We start from the raw sequence: 18,340 nt of genomic DNA, 5'->3' as shown, positions 1-18,340 counted from the left end.
GTGTCCCCAGTGTCCCTAAGGGTGTCATGTCCCCTGGGGTGTCCCCAGTGTCCCCAATGTCCCCAAGGGTGTCCCAGGGGTGTCCCTAAGGGTGTCATGTCCCCAGGGGTGTCTCCAGTGTCCCCAATGTCCCCAAGGGTGTCCCCAGGGGTGTCCCCAGGGGTGTCTCCAGTGTCCCTAATGTCCCCAGGGGTGTCCCCAATGTCCCCAGGGGTGTCTCCAGTGTCCCTAAGGGTGTCCCCAGGGGTGTCCCCAATGTCCCCAGGGGTGTCCCCAGTGTCCCAGGGGTGTCCCCAAGGATGTCCCCAATGTCCCCAAGGGTGTCCCCAATGTCCCCGTGTCCCCGCGCAGAGTTCGAGGCGGCTCGCAAGCGCGCCAAGAAGGCCAAGCAGGCGTTTGAGCAGATGAAGAAGGAGCGTTTCGACCGCTTCAACGCCTGCTTCGAGTCCGTGGCCACCAACATCGACGAGATCTACAAGGCGCTGTCGCGCAACAGCAGCGCGCAGGTACCGCACGAGGGTTTGCACGAGGGGCTGGGCCTCGCACGAGGGTTTGCACGAGGGGCTGGGCCTCGCACGAGGGTTTGCACGAGGGTTTGGGCCTCACACAAGGGTTTGCACTGTCACCCCCAACCTCAAACCAGGTCTGGGATGATCATCCCTGCCCTTGCACCATCATCCCTGATCTTGCACGAGGGTTTGCACGAGGGTTTGGGCCTCGCACGAGGGTTTGCACCATCACCCCCAACCTCAAACCAGGTCTGGGATGATCATTCCTGCCCTTGCACCATCATCCCTGACCTTGCACGAGGGTTTGCACGAGGGTTTGGGCTTTGCACAATGATTTGCACGAGTGTTCAGGCCTCACACGAGGGTTTGAACTGTCACCCCCCAACCTCAAACCAGGTCTGGGATGATCATCCCTGGCCTTGCACCATCATCTCTGACCTCGCACCATCATCCCTGGCCTTGCACAAGGGTTTGCACGAGGGTTTGGGCCTCACACAAGGGTTTGCACCATCACCCCCAACCTCAAACCGGGTCTGGGATGATCATCCCTGGCCTTGCACCATCACCCCTGGCCTCGCACGAGGGTTTGCACGAGGGTTCAGGCCTCGCACGAGGGTTTGAACCATCATCCCTGGCCTTGGTCTGGTCACCCCCAACCTCAAACCAGGTCTGGGATGATCATTCCTGCCCTTGCACCATCATCCCTGACCTTGCACGAGGGTTTGCACGAGGGTTTGGGCCTCACACAAGGGTTTGCACACTCACTGAGCCCACAGCCCCCTCCCCGTGTCCCCCAATGTCCCCAACGTCCCCAGTGTCCCCAATGTCCCCATTGTCCCCATAGGCGTTCCTGGGTCCCGAGGAGCCCCGTTTCCCCCCCATATCTCCCTCCCATATGTCCCCATATGTCCCCATTGCCACCATTGTCCCGAATGTCCCCATTGTCCCCATTGTCCCCATCGTCCCCATTGTCCCCATCGTCCCCATTGTCCCCATTGTCCCCGCAGGCATTCCTGGGTCCCAAGAACCCCAAGGAGCCCCATTTCCCCCCATATCTCCCTCCCCATGTCCCCAGTGTCCCCCGACATGTCCCCACTGCCCCCATTGTCCCCATTGCCCCCAATGTCCCCATTGCCCCCAATGTCCCCAACGTCCCCATCGTCCCCATTGCCCCCAATGTCCCCATTGCCCCCAACGTCCCCAACATCCCCATTGTCCCCAACGTCCCATTGTCCCCGCAGGCGTTCCTGGGTCCCGAGAACCCCGAGGAGCCCCATTTCCCCCCACATCCCCCTCTCCATTGTCCCCAACGCCCCCATTGTCCCCATTGCCCCCCTTGTCCCCATTGCCCCCCTTGTCCCCCTTGCCCCCCTTGTCCCCATTGTCCCCATTGTCCCCAACGTCCCCATTGCCCCCAACGTCCGCATTGCCCCCAACGTCCCCATCGTCCCCATTGTCCCCAACGTCCCCATTGCCCCCAACGTCCCCATTGTCCCCATTGTCCCCAACGCCCCCAACGTCCCATTGTCCCCGCAGGCGTTCCTGGGTCCTGAGAACCCTGAGGAGCCGTACCTGGACGGCATCAACTACAACTGCGTGGCCCCCGGCAAACGCTTCCGCCCCATGGACAACCTGTCGGGGGGCGAGAAAACCGTGGCCGCGCTCGCCCTCCTCTTCGCCATCCACAGGTCAGGGGGCCCCCCGGTATTTTTGGGGTGTCCCCCCCCTCCCCGACCCAATTTCCAGCCGTTTCACCCCGTTTTCCATCCGTTTCTTCAGTTACAAACCGGCCCCGTTCTTCGTCCTGGACGAGATCGACGCCGCGCTCGACAACTGGGGGGCCCTGATGGGTTTTGGGGGTCCCCAGGATTTATGGGGGTCCCCAGAGACTTTTTAGGTGTTTTACGGTAATTTTTAGGGGGGTCCCAGTGATTCATTTTGCAGGGATTTGGGGGGGGGGTCCCAGTGATTTTGGGGGGGTCCCCAGAATTCTGGGGGGGGTCCCAATAATTTTAGGGGGTCCCCAAGATCATTTGGGGGGTCCCCCAGGATTTTTGGGGGTCCCCAGAGACTTTTTAGGGGTTTTACGGTAACTTTAGGGAGTCCCAGTGATTCATTTTGCAGGGAATTTGGGGGAGGGGGTCCCAGTGATTTTGGGGGGGGGTCCCCAATAATTCTAGGGGGTCCCCAGGATTCTGGGGGGTCCCCATGATCATTTGGGGGATCCCCAGGATTTTTGGGGGTCCCCAGAGACTTTTTTAGGGGGTTTACGGTAATTTAGAGGATCCCAGTGATTCATTTTGCAGGGATTTGGGGGGGGGGGGGGGGGGTCCCAATAATTTTTAGGGGGTCCCAGGACTTTTGGGGGTCCCTATGGATATATGGGGGATCCCTATGGATTTGGGGGGGGGTCCCTGAGAGACTCTGGGGCTCCTTGGGTGCAGTTTTGGCCTCTTTGGGTCCATTTTTGGGGTCAAACGTGGCGAGTTGGGGCCATTTCTTTGAGCCTCAGGTCGCAATTTTGGGGACAATTTAGTGTCCCCAACCCATTTTTAGGGTCCCCCGACCCATTTTTGGGGTCCCCCGACCCATTTTTAGGCTCCCTCCCCCCATTTTTTGGCCTCTTTTGGGCGCCATTCCCCCCTCGTCGCTTCAATCCGCAGCCCCGGGGTGACACTTTCTCCCCCCCAAACCCCCATTTTTGGGGCGTCCCCCCCCCATTTTTTGACCCCCCCCCAACCCCATTTTCGGGGTCCCCGATGTGTTTCGGGGTCCCCTGACGTGTTTTTCGGGGTCCCCCGCAGGTGGCCAATTACATCAAGGAGCAATCGGCCGCCAATTTCCAGGCCATCGTCATCTCCCTCAAGGAGGAATTTTACACCAAGGCCCAAAGTCTCATCGGCGTCCTACCCCGAGGTGAGAAAATACCCCGGGGGGGGGTTAATTAACACATGGGGGGGTAATTAATGACCCTGGGGCTAATTATGGGTGTGTGTGTGTCCCAGCAAGGTGATTGTGTCATCAGCAAAGTGTTGACCTTTGACCTCACCAAGTACCCGGATGCCAACCCCAACCCTAATGAGCAGTGACCCCCCCGGGACGCCTGGGTCCTTCTCCCGGACGCCTGGGTCCCCTCTCTGAGACACCTGTGTTCCCTACCCGGGACGCCTGGGTCCCTTCACTTGGACGCCTGGGTCCCTCTATGACAAGCCTAGGTCACTCTCCCGGATGCCTGGGGTCCCCTCTCCCCGGACGCCTGGGTCCCCTCTCCCGGACGCCTGGGTCCCCTCTCTCCGGACGCCTGGGTCCCTTCTCCCGGACGCCTGGGTCCCCTCACTCGGACGCCTGGGTCCCCCCACCCCGCTATGGGTAGAATCATGCTGTGGCTTTTACTGGGCTCTCCAAGGGGCCCCCTATAGATTCTATACGTCCCCCCCCATCCTATACATTCCCCCCTCCCCCCCACCCCCCCCCACCCCCCGTTTTTATGTCATTTCTGTGCATTTGGTGCCCAGATAATTAAGGATTTTAATTCCCCACGGCGCGTCTTTACGTGTCCGGGGGGCGCCCTATAGGGGCCCTATAGGGGCCATAGGGGGCTGGGGGGGTTTTAACCTCGATTTGATGATAGAACGGAGGAAAATGGACAAAAAGCCACTGAGATGTGGGAAATATCAATAAAGTGACCCCAAAAATGCCTCAAAAATCAACCCCAAAACCATCCCCTAAAACCCAAAAATTGCCCCCAAAAATCCTGCCCCAACCCCCCCCCCAAAAACACCCCAAACAAGCCCCAAAATCCCCAAAATCATCCCCAAAACCTCCCCCAAAATCACCCCCCAAATCCACTCAAAAAACCCCCAAAACCATCCCAAACCAACCCCCCAAAATCCCCAAAATCTTCCCCCAAAACCACCCCCTAAACCCCCCAAAAACTCCCCAGAATTACCCCCCAAAACCACCTCAAAAAAGCCCAAAAAACCACCCCAACCCCCCCCCAAAATCCTCCCCCAAAATATTCCCCAACCCCCCCCCCCCCCCCCCCCAAAAAAATCACCCAAAATGCCTCAAATTGGCCCCAAAATCCCCCTCGGGGGTGAAAATGGCGCCAAAATGGCCTCATTTGGGTCAAAATGGCGCCAAAATCACCTCATTTTGGGTCAAAATGGCGCCAAAATCACCTCAGGTAACAAATGGCGCCAAAATTGCCTCATTTTGGGTCAAAATGGCACCAAAATCCCCTCATTTTTGGGTCAAATCCGGGCGATTTTGGGTCAAATCTGGTCAATTTTGGGTCAAATCCCATCAACTTTGGGTCAAATCCGTCAATTTTGGGGTCAAATCCGTGTGATTTTGGATCAAATCTGGGTGATTTTGGGTCAAATCTGGTGAATTTTGTGTCAAATCCAGGTGACTGTGTCAAATCTGGGCAATTTTGGATCAAATCCGGCGATTTTGGGTCAAACCTGTTCAATTTTGGGTCAAATCTGGGTGATTTTGGGTCAAATCCGGTCAATTTTGTGTTCAAATCGGGCAATTTTGGATCAAATCTGGGCGATTTGGGGTCAAATCCAGGCGATTTTGGGTCAAATCTGAGTGATTTTGGGTCAAATCCGTGCGACTTTGGGTCAAATCTGTGTGATTTTGGGTCAAATCCCATTAATTTTGGGTCAAATCTGGTCAATTTTGGGTCAAATCCGGGTGATTTGTGTCAAATCCAGTCAATTTTGAGTCAAATCCATGCGATTTTGGGTCATTCACCACCCAACCCCCCCCCCCAAAACCCCCTTTTAACCCCATTCCCCCCCATTTAACCCCATTTTAACCAATTCCAAAAGAACCACTTTATTCCCCCCCCCATCGGGTAATAATCGGGGGTCCCATTTTGGGGTGAAACGAGGCGATTTTGGGTCACTCGATGCACTCGGTGACGTGAATCTGCAACGTGTCCATATCGGGCGCCCCGGGTACTGACATTTGGGGCAGCAAAGATCCGGTTGTTCCTCCGTTTGGGGGGGGCGGGAACCCCCAAAATGGGGCCTGGGGAACATGGGGGGACATGGGGGGACATGGGGGACACATGGGGGGTGACACCGGGTCCCCCCGTCCCCAAACCGGGGGGTAAAATGGGGTGAAAAGGGGCGGTTTTGGGGCTCACCGGGAGTCGAGTGGCGCTGCTGAAGCTCCTCCATGCGCTGCCTGTGGGGGGAGATTTGGGGGCGTTTTGGGGGGGGTTTTGGGGTCCCCAGTGACACCCCCAAAGGGGTTTGGGGGGTTGGGGGGCTTGGGAGGATTTGGGGGGGTTTGGGGTATTTTGGGGGGTATTTTGGGGGGGTTTTGGGGGAGGATTTGGGGGGTTTGGGGTATTGTGGGGGGGTTTTGGGGGAGGGTTTTGGGGGGGTCTTGGGGGCGTTTTGGGGTCCCCAGTGACACCCAAAAGGGGTTTAGGGGGCTTGGGGAGTATTTGGGGGGGTTGGGGGTATTTTTGGGGGTATTTTGGGGCGGTTTTGGGGTATTTTGGGGGGGCGGGAGGGGGCGGATTGTGGGAGGATTTGGGGGGGGTCTTGGGAGCGTTTTGGGGTCTCCAGTGACAACCCAAAGGGGTTTGGGGGGTTGGGGATTTGGGGGGGTTTGGGGTATTTTTGGGGGTATTTTGGGGGGGTTTGGGGTATTTTTGGGGGGTTTTGTGGGAGGATTTGGGGGCGTTTTGGGGGTGTTTTGGGGTCCCAGTGACAACCCCAAAAGGGTTGGGGGGGTCGGGGGGCTTGGGGAGGATTTGGGGGGGGGTTGGGGTATTTTGGGGGGTTTGGGGGAGATTTTTGGGGGATTTGGGGGGGGAATTTTGGGGGGGTTTTTCGTGGGAGGATTTGGGGCTATTTTGGGGGGTTTTGGGGTCGGTTTTGGGCCATTTTTGGGGTGGTTTTGGCTATTTTGGGGGATTATAATTTGGGGATTCCAGGGTCAGTTTTGGGGTGGTTTTGGGCCATATTTGAAGTGGTTTGGGTCTATTTTTGGGGGGTTATATTTTGGGGATGATTTTGGGGGTTCCAGGGTCAGTTTTGGGGTGTTTTGGGGCCATTTTTGGGGTGTTTTGGGGCTATTTTGGGGAGTTCTATTTTGGGGATGATTTTGGGGATTCTGGGGTCAGTTTGGGGGTGGTTTTGGGCCATTTTTGGTGGTTTTGGTCTATTTTTGGGGGTTATATTTTAGGGATGATTTGGGAGGTTCTGGGGTCAGTTTGGGGGTGTTTTTGGGCTATTTTGGGGGGTTCTATTTTGGGATGATTTTGGGGGGTTCCGCGGTCAGTTTTGGGCCATTTTTGGGCTGGTTTTGGTCTATTTTTGGGGGTTATATTTTGGGGATGATTTGGGGGGTTCTGGGGTCAGTTTGGGGGTGTTTTGGGCCATTTTTGGGGTGGTTTTGGGCCATTTTTGGGGTGGTTTGGGGGCTATTTTGGGGGGTTCTGGGGTCAGTTTTGGGGTGTTTTGGGGCCATTTTTGGGCTGGTTTGGGGCTATTTTTGGGGGTTATATTTTAGGGATGATTTTGGGGGGTTCCGCAGTCAGTTTTGGGCCATTTTTGGGCTGGTTTTAGTCTATTTTTGGGAGTTATATTTTGGGGGGTTCCAGGGTGGGTTTTGGGGTGTTTCTGGGGTCGTTTTGGGCCGTTTTTGGGGCGTTTGGGGGGTTTTTGGGGGGTCCCGACCTGGTGGCGGTGCGCGCATCCAGCTGCGCCCGCAGGGTGCGCAGCGCCTCCTGCAGAGCGTCCCGCTGCGCGTGGAGCTGCTCCCGCGCCGCCCGCTCCGCCGCAAAGTCCGCGCGGTAGATCTCGGCCTGCGCCAAAAATGCCCCAAATCACCCCAAAACACCCCCAAAAACCTTAAAAAACACCCCGAAACACCCAAAAATCATCCAAAACACCCCCAAAACACCCCTGAAACACCCAGAAACACAAAAAAAGCACCCCAGAAACACCCCCGAGACACCTAAAAAACACCCAATAATCAGCCCCGAAACACCCAAACACCCCAGAAACACCCAGAAAAACACCTGAAAACCACCCAGAACCACCCAAAGAACACCCCCGAAACACCCAAAAAACCACCCTAGAAACACCCAGAAAAACACCCTAAAACTACCCAGAAACACCCCCAAAACACCCCAAGACCACCAGAAAAACACCCAAAACACACCCCAAAACCACCGAGACACACCCAAAAAACACCCTAGAAACGCCAAAAAAACCACCCTAAAAACACCCCCGAAACACCCCAAAAACACCCTAGAAACACCCCAAAAAAACCCCAAAAAACACCCTTGAAACACCCAAAAACCAGCCCCGAAACACCTGATAAACACCCAGAAACAACAAAAAAAACACCTGAAAAACACCCTAGGAACACCCCAAAATCTTCCCCCAAAAACCCCCCAAACTCTTCCCCGAAAAACGCCCCAAACTTCCCCGAAACGTCCCCCAGAGTGTCCCCAACGTGTCCCCAACACGTCCCAAACTGTCCCTAAACTGTCCCCAAACGCCCCCTGGACCTGCAACTTGAGTCCAGTTTTGAGCGTCACCCGTTGTCATTCAGCCCCCAAAATCTTCCCCGAAAAACGCCCAAAACGCCCCAAACTTCCCCGAAACGTCCCCCAGGGTGTCCCCAACGTGTCCCCAACGTCCCGGTGTCCCGTTGTCACCTGGGCCTGCAGCACGGGGACGGTTTCGAGCGCGGCGCGCTGCCGCTCGGCCTCCCCCTTGAGCTTGTCGATCAGCTCCTGCTTGGCCGCCAGCGCCTCCTCGGCCGCCGCCAAACGCGCCCGCGCTGACAGCAGCTCCTGTGGGGGTCACCCAGTGTCACCCGTGTCCCCAAAGGTCACCCAGTGTCACCCCATGGGGACACTGAGGCCTAGTGAGGTCTGTGCTTTGTTGCCTCCTATGGGGCTTGATTGTCGCGCTGGTTGTCACCGAGGGGTCACTGGGGTCACCGTGGGGTCACCGGGGTCACCCAGTGTCACCCAGTGTCACCCGTGTCCCCAAGGGTCACCCAGTGTCACCCCATGGCCTGGGGCTTCATTGCCGCACATAGGGGGGTGACACTGGGTGACATAGGGGGTGACATGGGGGGGGTGACACAGGTGACATGGGGTGACATAGGAGGTGACAGGGTGACACAGGGGGGTGACACAGGGGGTGACATGGGGGGGTGGCAGGGGGGTGACATAGGAGGTGACAGGAGGGTGACAGGAGGTGATGGGGTGACATGGGGGGGGTGACAGGGGGTGACATGTTGGGTGACAAGAGGTGACACGGGGGGTGACAGGAGGTGACACAGGAGGTGAGAGGGGGTGACATGGGGGTGACACTGGGGGTGACAGGAGGTGACACGGGGTGACATGTTGGGTGACAGGGGGTGACACAGGAGGTGACACAGGAGGTGACACAGGGGGTGACATGTTGGGTGACAGATGACACGGGTGACACAGGGGTGACACGGGGTGACAGGGGGTGACATGTTGGGTGACAGGATGTGACATGGGGGGTGACATGGGGGGTGACAGGAGGTGATGGGGTGACATGGGGTGACGGGGGGTGACATGTTGGGTGACAGGAGGTGACACAGGAGGTGACATGGGGGGTGACACAGGGGTGACACGAGAGGTGACATGGAGTAACAGGAGGTGACACGGGTGACATGGGAGGTGACATGGGGTGACACAGGAGGTGACATGGGGGGTGATGGGGTGACAGGGGTGACACAGGAGGTGACATGTTGGGTGACAAGAGATGACATGGGGGGTGACATGGGGTGACAGGAGGTGACACGGGGAGGTGACATGAGGGTGACAGGGTGACAGGGGGGTGACACGGGAGGTCATGGGGTGACAGGGAGTGACACAGAAGGTACCAGGGTGACACGGGGGGTGATGGGGTGACATGGGAGGTGACATGGAGGGTGACACAGGAGGTGACAGGAGGTGACGCAGGGGGTGACGGGGGTGACACGGGGGGGTGACAGGAGGGGTGCCAGGGGGTGTGACGGACCTGCTGCTGCGCGTCGCCGTGGGCGCTGAGCTTGATGTGCGCGTCGTACTCCTGGAACAGGTGGTGATAGGCGACCTGCAGCTGCGCCAGCTTCCGCCTGCGCGCGACACCGGTGTCACCAACTGTCCCCAAAACACCCCCACAGGGTCCCCAAAACACCCCCCAGATCGCCCCAAAAGACCCCCCAAAATAGCCTCAGAATACCCCCAAAAGAGCCCCCAAAAATACCCCCCAAAAGAGCCCCAAAATACACCCAAATGTCACCAAAATAGCCCCAAATGTCCCCAAAATACCCCAAATACACCCCAAAATACCCCTCAAAATAGCCCCAAATGTCACCAAAATACCCCCAAAGTGGCCCCAAAATACCCCCAAATATCCCCAAAATACCCCCCACATAGCCCCAAAGTGGCCCCAAAATATCCCCCAAGTGACCCCAAAATATCCCCAAAGTGTCCCCATTGCCCCCAATGTCCCCATTGCCCCTATTGACCCCCACGTCCCCCATTGACCCCCATGTCCCCCACTGACCCCCACTGACTCCCAATGTCCCCATCACCCCCAATGTCCCCATTGTCCCCCATTGACTCCCATTTACCCCCATGTCCCCCACTGATCCCCATTGCCCCCAATGTCCCCATTGCCCCCCATGTCCCAATGTCCCCATCACCCCCTATTGACCCCCACGTCCCCCATTGACCCCCATGTCCCCCACTGACCCCCACTGACTCCCAATGTCCCCATCACCCCCAATGTCCCCATTGTCCCCATCGCTCCCAATGTCCCCATGTCCCCCATTGACTCCCATTTACCCCCATGTCCTCCACTGATCCCCATTGCCCCCCATGTCCCAATGTCCCCCATCACCCCCAATGTCCCCATTGTCCCCAATGTCCCCCATAGACTCCCATTTACCCCCATGTCCCCCATTGACTCCCAATGTCCCCATCACCCCCACCATCCCCAATGTCCCCATCGCCCCCAATGTCCCTCATTGCCCCCCAACGTCCCCATAACCCCCAATGTCCCCATTTCCCCAACGTCCCCAATGTCCCCATTGCCCCCAACGTCCCCATCGCCCCCATTGTGCCAATGTCCCCAATTGACTCCCATTGACCCCCATTGACTCCCAATGTCCCATCGCCCCCAATGTCCCCATTGCTCCCATTGACCCCAATGTCCCCATCGCCCCCAATGTCCCCATCACCCCCATCGCCCCCACTGTCCCCATTGTCCCCGCGCTCACCCACTTCTCCTCGGAGGCCGCCGTGCCGCTCCACCCTGAGCGCCGTCTCCAGGTTCTGCACCTGCAGGCGCAGCTGGTCCAGCTGGAGCCCGTGGCCCTTGGTCACCTCCTCCAGCGTGTGGCAGCGCTCGCCCGCCAGCCGGGCCCTGCGGGGACATGGGGGACACTGTGGGGACATGGGGACCATGGGTGGTGATGGGGACATTGGGGGGTGATGGGGACACTGGGGACATGGGGACACCATGGGGATGTGGGGACATTGGGGGTGATGGGGACACTGGGAGTCAATGGGGGTCCAATGGGAGTCAATGGGGGGACATGGGGACATTGGGGACACCATGGGGACATCATGGGGACATTGGGGACATGGGAACCATGGGGGTGATGGGGACATTGGGGACACTGGGGGTGATGGGGACATTGGGGACACCATGGGGACATTGGGACATGGGGACATTGGGGACACTGTGGGGACATGGGGATCATGGGACATTGGGGGTGATGGGGACACTGGGGACATGGGGGGACACCGAGGGGACATGGGGGACCATGGGGACACCATGGGGATGTGGGGACACTGGGGGTGATGGGGACATTGGGAACACCATGGGGATGTGGGGACATTGGGGGTGATGGGGACACTGGGAGTCAATGGGAGTCAATGGGGGTCAATAGGGGACATTGGGGACATGAGGACACATGGGGACATTGGGGACATGGGGACATTGGGGACATGAGGACATTGGGGACACCATGGGGACATGGGGACCATGGGGGACATTGGGGGTGATGGGGGACATGGGGACACCATGGGGATGTGGGGACATTGGGGGTGATGGGGACACCATGGGGATGTGGGGACATTGGGGGTGATGGGGACACTGGAGTCAATGGGGGTCAATGGGAGTCAATGGGGGTCAATAGGGGACATGGGTGACATTGGGGACATGAGGACACTGTGGGGACATGGGGACATCGGGGGTGATGGGGACATTTGGGAGTCAATGGGGGTCAATGGGAGTCAATGGGCGTCAATGGGGGTCAACGAGGGTCTATGGGTGTCAATGGGGGTCTATGGGCATCAATGGGGGTCAATGGGCGTCAATGGGGGGTCAATGGGGGTCAATGAGGGTCAACGGGGATCAATGGGCGTCAATGGGAGTCAATGAGAGTCAATGGGCATCAACGGGGGTCAATGGGGGTCAACGGGAGTCAATGAGCATCAATGGGGGTCAATGGGCGACAGTGGGGGACAATGGGGGTCAATGGGAGTCAATGGGGGTCTATGGGTGTCAATGGGGGTCAATGGGAGTCAATGAGGGTCAACGGGGATCAATGGGGGTCAATGGGGCTCAACGGGGGTCTATGGGTGTCAATGGGGCTCAATGGGCGTCAATGGGGGTCAATGGGGACACATTCCCATGGATCGTCCCCAAGTTCCCAAGGATCATTCCCAGGTTCCCAAGGATCGTCCCCAAGTTCCCATGGATTGTCCCCAAGTTCCCATGGATTGTCCCCAAGTCCCCAGGGACTGTCCCCAAGCCCCCGGTGACACTGGTGCCACATCATTGTCCCCACCGTTGCTCCAGCTCGTCCCTGTCCCTTTGTCCCCATGTTCCCATGGATCATTCCCATATTCCCATGGATCATTCCTAGGTTCCCATGGATCGTCCCCAAGCCCCGGGTGACACCGGTGACATCATTGTCCCCATGATGACGTCATTGTTGTCCCCACCGCTGCTCCAGCTGCGCGCCGGTCCCTGCGGCTGCTCTCCAGCCGGCTCTGACTCTCCCTCAGCTCCCCCAGCAGCGACGTCACCTGCGCCTGCACCTGCGCCTTGTCCTGCTGCTGGGGACACGGGGACACGCTCAACAATGTCCCCAAGTGTCCCCAGGTGTCCCACAGTGTCCCCAAGTAACCCCAGATGTCCCCAAGTGTGCCCACAGTGTTCCCAAGTATCCCCAAAGTGACCCCCCGGGTGTCCCCCCAGTGTCCCCAGGTGTCCCCACATGTCCCCAGGTGTTCCCAAGTGTCCCCCCAATGTCCCCAAAGTGTCCCCCCCAGGTGTCCCCAAGTGTCCCACAGTATCCCCAAGTGACCCCAAAGTGTCCTCAGGTGTCCCCAAGTATCCCCCCGGGTGTCCCCACAGTGTCCCTGGGTGTCCCCATGTGTCCTCAAGTGCCTCCAGGTGTCCCCACAGTGTCCCCAGGTCTTCCCAGGTGTCCCCACAGTGACCCCAGATGTCCCCAAGTGACCCCAGGTATCCCCACAGTGTCCCCAAGTGTCCCCCCAGGTGTCCCCAAGTGTCCCCAGGTGTCCTCCCAGGTGATCCCACAGTGTCCTCAAGTGTCCCCAAAGTGTCCCCAGGTGACCCCACAGTGTCCCAAAGTGTCTCCAAAGTGTCCCCAAATGTCCCCGGGTGTCCCCCCAGGTGTCCCCAAGTGACTCCAAGTGTCCCCTCAGTGTCCCCAAGTATCCCCATAGTGTCCCAAAGTGTCCCCAAGTGCCACCACAGTGTCCCCAGATGTCCCCACAGTGTCCCCAGGTGACCCCAGATGTCCCCAAAGTGTCCCCACAGCTGTCCCCGGGTGTCCCCACAGGTGTCCCCAAATGTCCCACAGTGTCCCCACAGTGTCCCCAGTTGACCCCAAATGTCCCCAAGTGTCCCCACAATGTCCCCACAGTGACCCCATAGTGTCCCCAGATGTCCCCAAGTGTCCCCCAGTGTCCCCACAATGTCCCCAAAGCGTCCCCAGGTGTCCCCAAAGTATCCCCAGATGTCCCCAAAGTGTCCCCAAAGTGTCCCCAGGTGTCCCCGAACCTCGAGCTGGCGCCGCAGGGCCTGCAGCTGCAGCTCAGCGCGCTGGGTCACATCCTGCGCTCGGCGCTCGGCGGCCGCTTGCGCCTCGCGGGCCGTGGCCAGCCTGGGAATGGCACCAGTGTCACCACAGTGTCACCACAGTGTCACCAAAGGGTCCCCAAAGGGTCACCAGAGTGGCACCAAAGGGGCCCCAAAATATCCTCCAAGTGTCCCCCAAATAGGTCCCAAAATACCCCCCAAGTGTCCCCCAAATACACCCAAAGTATCCCCCAAATGTCACCCAAGGGTCCCCAAAATGTCACCCAAGGGTCCCCCAAATAGGCCGCAAAATAACCCCCAAGTGTCCCCCAAGTGTCCCAAAGGGTCCCCCAAATAGGCCCCAAGTGTCCCCCAAATGTCACCCCCAAGTGTCCCCCAAATACACCCAAAATATCCTCCAAGTGTCCCCCAAATACACCCAAGTGTCCCCCAAATGTCACCCCAAATGTCCCCCAAATAGGCCCCAAAATACCCCCCAAGTGTCCCCCAAATACACCCGAAGCATCACCCAAATATCCCCCAAGTGTCCCCCAAATACACCCAAAGTGTCCCCAAATATCCCCAAAGTGTCCCCCAAGTGTCCCACAAGAGTCCCCAAAATATCCTCCAAGTGTCCCCAAAATATCCTCTAAGTGTCCCCCAAATATCCCAAAGTGCCCCCCAAAATAACCCCCAAGTGTCCCCCAAATGTCACCCAAGGGTCCCCAAAATATCCTCAAAGGGTCCCCCAAAGGTCCCCAAAATATGCCCCAAGTGTCCCCCAAATGTCACCCAAATGTCACCCAAAGTGTCCCCCAAATACACCCAAAGTGTCCCCCAAATAGGCCCCAAATGTCACCCAAAGTGCCCCCAAAGTGTCCCCAAAATAACCCCCAAGTGTCCCCCAAATACACCCAAAGTGTCCCCCAAATGTCACCCAAGGGTCCCACAAATGTCACCCAAGGGTCCCCCAAAATAGGCCCCAAAATAACCCCCAAGTGTCCCCCAAATATGCCCCAAGTGTCACCCCAAGCGTCCCCAAAGTGTCACCAGAGTGTCCCCCAAATAGGCCCCAAAATAACCCCCAAGTGTCCCCCAAATACACCCAAAGTGTCCCCAAAGTGTCACCCAAATGTCACCCCAAGTGTCTCCCGAAGTGTCCCCCAAATACGCCCCGTGTCACCCAAGTGTCCCCAAGTGTCCCAAGTGTCCCCCAAAGCGTCCCCCAAAGTGTCCCCCAAATACCCCTCAAGTGTCCCCAAAGTGCCCCCAAAGTGTCCCCAAAGTGCCCCCAAAGTGTCCCCAAAGTGTGGCTCACTCGGCCTCCGCTGCCACCAACCGCTGCCGCAGCTGCTCCACGGGGCTGTTGGGGACAAGGACACGGGGTTGGGGACATTGGGGACATTGGGGACATGGGGATGTCCCCAAGCGGGGGTGGGGACTCACCTGGGCTCAGGGGGTGACACGGGGACGTCCTCATCCTGCTCTGGGGGTGACTCGTGTGTCACCTCCGGTGTCACCTCCGGTGTCACTTGGGGTGTCACCTCCTCCTGGGGTGTCACCTCGGGGCTCTGGGGGGACAGGGAGGGGACGTGGGGACATGTAGGGGACACGTAGGGGACACGGGGACATAGGGACATGGGGACATGTAGGGGACACAAAAGGGGACAAAGGGACACATAAGGGGACAAAGGGACACGCAAGCGTGACAGCGGTGACAAGGGGACAAAGTGACACAAAGAGGGACAATGTGACATCTAGGGGACATGTAGGGGACAAAGGGACACGCAGGGGCATTGGGTGACACTTGGGGACACAAGGACATGAGGTGACACTCACGGGGACAAAGGGACACATACAGCCATGAGGTGACACTTGGGGACACAAGGACATGAGGTGACACTCAGGAGGACACAGGGACACCCAGCGACACGAGGTGACACTCAGGGGGACAGAGGGACACTCAGAGACATGAGGTGACACTCAGGAGGACAGAGGGACACTCAGGGACATCAGGTGACACTTGGGGACACAGGGACATGAGGTGACACTCAAGAGGACACAGGGACACACATGGACATGAGGTGACACTCAGGGACACGAGGTGACACTCAAGGGGACAGAGGGACACACATGGACACGAGGGGACACTCGGTGCCACCAGTGACATGGGGTGACACTCAGGAGGACACGGGGACACCCAGGGACATTGGGTGACACTCATGGGCATTAGGTGACACTCAGGGACACGAGGGGACACTCAAGGAGACATGAGATGACACTCATGGACATGAGGTGACACTCAGGGGGACACAGAGACACACATGGACATGAGGTGACACTCATGGACACGAGGTGACACTCAGGGGGACACAGGGACACACAGGGACATCAGGTGACACTTGGGGACACAGGGACATGAGGTGACACTCAGGGGGACAGACGGACACTCAGGGACACATGGACATGAGGGGACACGAGGGGACACTCAGCAGGACACAGGGACACCCAGGGACACGAGGTGACACTCAGGTGGACACAGGGACACACATGGACATAAGGTGACACTCACGGGATTACGTGACACTTATGGACACTCGGTGACACTCATGGACACTTGGTGCCACCAGTGACCTGTGGTGCCCCGTGGTGCCCTTACCTGCGCGTCCCCCATTGTCCCCGGTGTCCCCGGTGTCCCCGCGCAGCCGCTCCACCAGCGCGCGGGCCTGTCCCCAGCGTCCCCGCAGCAGCTGCCACTGCGCGCGGCGCTGGCCCTGCAGGCGGCGCAGCTCCTCCAGCCGCACGCGCAGGCACGCGCTGCAGCGCGACAGCGCCCCTGCCGCGGGGGGACAGCGGGGACGTCAGGGACATTGGGGACAACGGGGACATTGGGGACACTGAGGGTGCTGGGGGCAATGGGGACGTGGGGGGCAATGGGGACATCAGGGGAGTTGGGGGCAATGGGGGTGTTGGGGACATCGGGGGCGATGGGGACAATGGGGACATCAGGGGCGATGGGGACATTGGGGGTGTTGGGGGCAATGGGGGTGTTGGGGGCAATGGGGACTTTGGGGACATCAGGGGTGTTGGGGGCAATGGGGACGTCGGGGTCATTGAGGGTGTTGGGAGCAATGGGGACATCAGGGGGCAATGGGGACACTGGGGTTGTTGGGGGCAATGGGGACGTCGGGGGCAATGGGGACGTCAGGGACATTGAGGGTGTTGGGGGCAACGGGGATTATGGGGGTAATGGGGGTGTTGGGGGCAATGGGGACATTGGGGGCAATGGGGACATTGGGGACATCAGAGGTGTTGGGGGCAATGGGGACATCGGGGGCAATGGGGACGTCAGGGGCAATGGGGACGTCAGGGGCAATGGGGACGTCAGGGGCAATGGGGGCAATGGGGACAACGGGGACATCAGGGGCAATGGGGACATCAGGGGTGTTGGGGCTGTTTGGGGCAATGGGGACATGGGGGGCAATGAGGACATGGGGGGCAATGGGGATGTTGGGGGCAATGGGGATGTTGGGGGCAATGGGGACATGGAGGGCAATGGGGACAATGGGGGCATTGGGGGCAATGGGGGCATTGGGGGTGTTGGGGGCATTGGGGGTGTTGGGGACATTGGGGGTGTTGGGGACATTGGGGGTGTTGGGGACATTGGGGGTGTTGACCCCACCAAGCTCCCCAGTCCCTCCCAGTCCCTCCCTTATCCTGTCCCAGTCGCTCCCAGTTCCCCCTTCATCCTCTCCCAGCCCCTCCCAGTTCTGTCCCAGTCCCTCCCAGTTCCCCCCGCCAGTCCCTTCCTTATCCTGTCTCAGTTCCTCCCAGGCCTGTCCCAGTTCCTCCCAGTCCTGTCCCAGTTGTCCCTTAATCCTCTCCCAGTCCCTCCCAGTGCTGTCCCAGTCCCTCCCAGTTCCCCCTTAATCCTGTTCCAGTCCCTCCCAGTTCCCTCCAGTCCCTCCCAGTCCCCCCTTAATCGTCTCCCAGTCCCTCCCAGTCACCCCCAATTGACCCTTAATCCTCTCCCAGTCCCCTCCAGTCCCTCCCAGTTCCCCCCCAGTCCCTCCCAGTCGCCCCTTAATCCTGTTCCAGTCCCTCCCAGTCCCTCCCAGTTCCCCCTTAATCGTCTCCCAGTCCCTCCCAGTTCCCTCCAGTCCCTCCCACTTCCCCCCAGTCCCTCCCTTATCCTGTCCCAGACCCTCCCAGTTCCCCCTTATTCCTGTTCCAGTCCCTCCCAGTTCCCTCCAGTCCCTCCCAGTTCCCCCTTAATCGTCTCCCAGTCCCTCCCAGTTCCACCCCCAATCCCCCCTTAACCCTCTCCCAGTTCCTCCCAGTCCCCCCCAGCCCCCCCATTCCCCCCCCGCTCACCCTTGAGCTCCCTGTTCTCCTCCAGCAGCCTCCGCATCACCTCTCCCCCCTCTCCGAGCTCCTCGGGGCCCCTCCCGCCCGCCGCTTCCTCCCCAGCGGCTCCTCCGGCCTCCGCGGGGCCGGGCCCGGCCCCTCCGCCCCCCCCGGGCTGCACCATGTCCCGCCGGCCCCTCCGCTCCCCCCCGTTCATAGGCCGCGGGGGGCCCGGGAGCTCCGCGAAACGCGTCCTCTCCCTTCGCCGTCCCCGCCGGTCTGAGCCGCGCTTCCGCCGGAAACGGAAACCCCCTCAGCGCCTCGCCAAAACTTCCGCCTCGTTAAGTGTCATGGCGCCGC

General features: G+C 59.1%; 2 protein-coding genes across 2 annotated transcripts in view; one reads left to right on the top strand and one right to left on the bottom strand.

Moving 5' to 3' along the window:
* LOC308052458 (structural maintenance of chromosomes protein 1A-like) overlaps nt 1-3,680 on the top strand; it is a gene marked incomplete at its 5' end in the record, with an annotated part of 30,588 nt that extends 26,908 nt beyond the window's left edge. Inside the window, 5 exon segments of the mRNA XM_080364538.1 lie at nt 352-506; nt 2,046-2,197; nt 2,289-2,349; nt 3,314-3,412; nt 3,515-3,680. Coding sequence (XP_080220664.1) covers nt 352-506; nt 2,046-2,197; nt 2,289-2,349; nt 3,314-3,412; nt 3,515-3,598 — 551 coding nt within the window. The 3' untranslated portion in view covers nt 3,599-3,680.
* A 1,740-nt stretch (nt 3,681-5,420) lies between these two features.
* Nucleotides 5,421-18,318, bottom strand: IKBKG (inhibitor of nuclear factor kappa B kinase regulatory subunit gamma; the record flags this gene model as incomplete). Its single annotated transcript, XM_080364537.1, is given in 15 exon segments — nt 5,421-5,471; nt 5,474-5,708; nt 7,214-7,341; nt 8,203-8,340; nt 9,548-9,644; nt 10,798-10,811; nt 10,813-10,939; nt 12,529-12,545; nt 12,547-12,639; nt 13,616-13,718; nt 14,952-14,996; nt 15,080-15,204; nt 15,473-15,507; nt 16,293-16,469; nt 18,008-18,318. Coding segments are annotated over 15 exon segments (1,575 nt in total). The 5' UTR covers nt 18,198-18,318.
* Nucleotides 18,319-18,340: the final 22 nt, after the last annotated feature.

Source organism: Nesoenas mayeri, assembly GCF_963082525.1.
Source record: "Nesoenas mayeri genome assembly, contig: SCAFFOLD_141, whole genome shotgun sequence".
Taxonomy (NCBI): domain Eukaryota; kingdom Metazoa; phylum Chordata; class Aves; order Columbiformes; family Columbidae; genus Nesoenas; species Nesoenas mayeri.
This window is presented reverse-complemented; position numbering and strand designations above follow the sequence as displayed.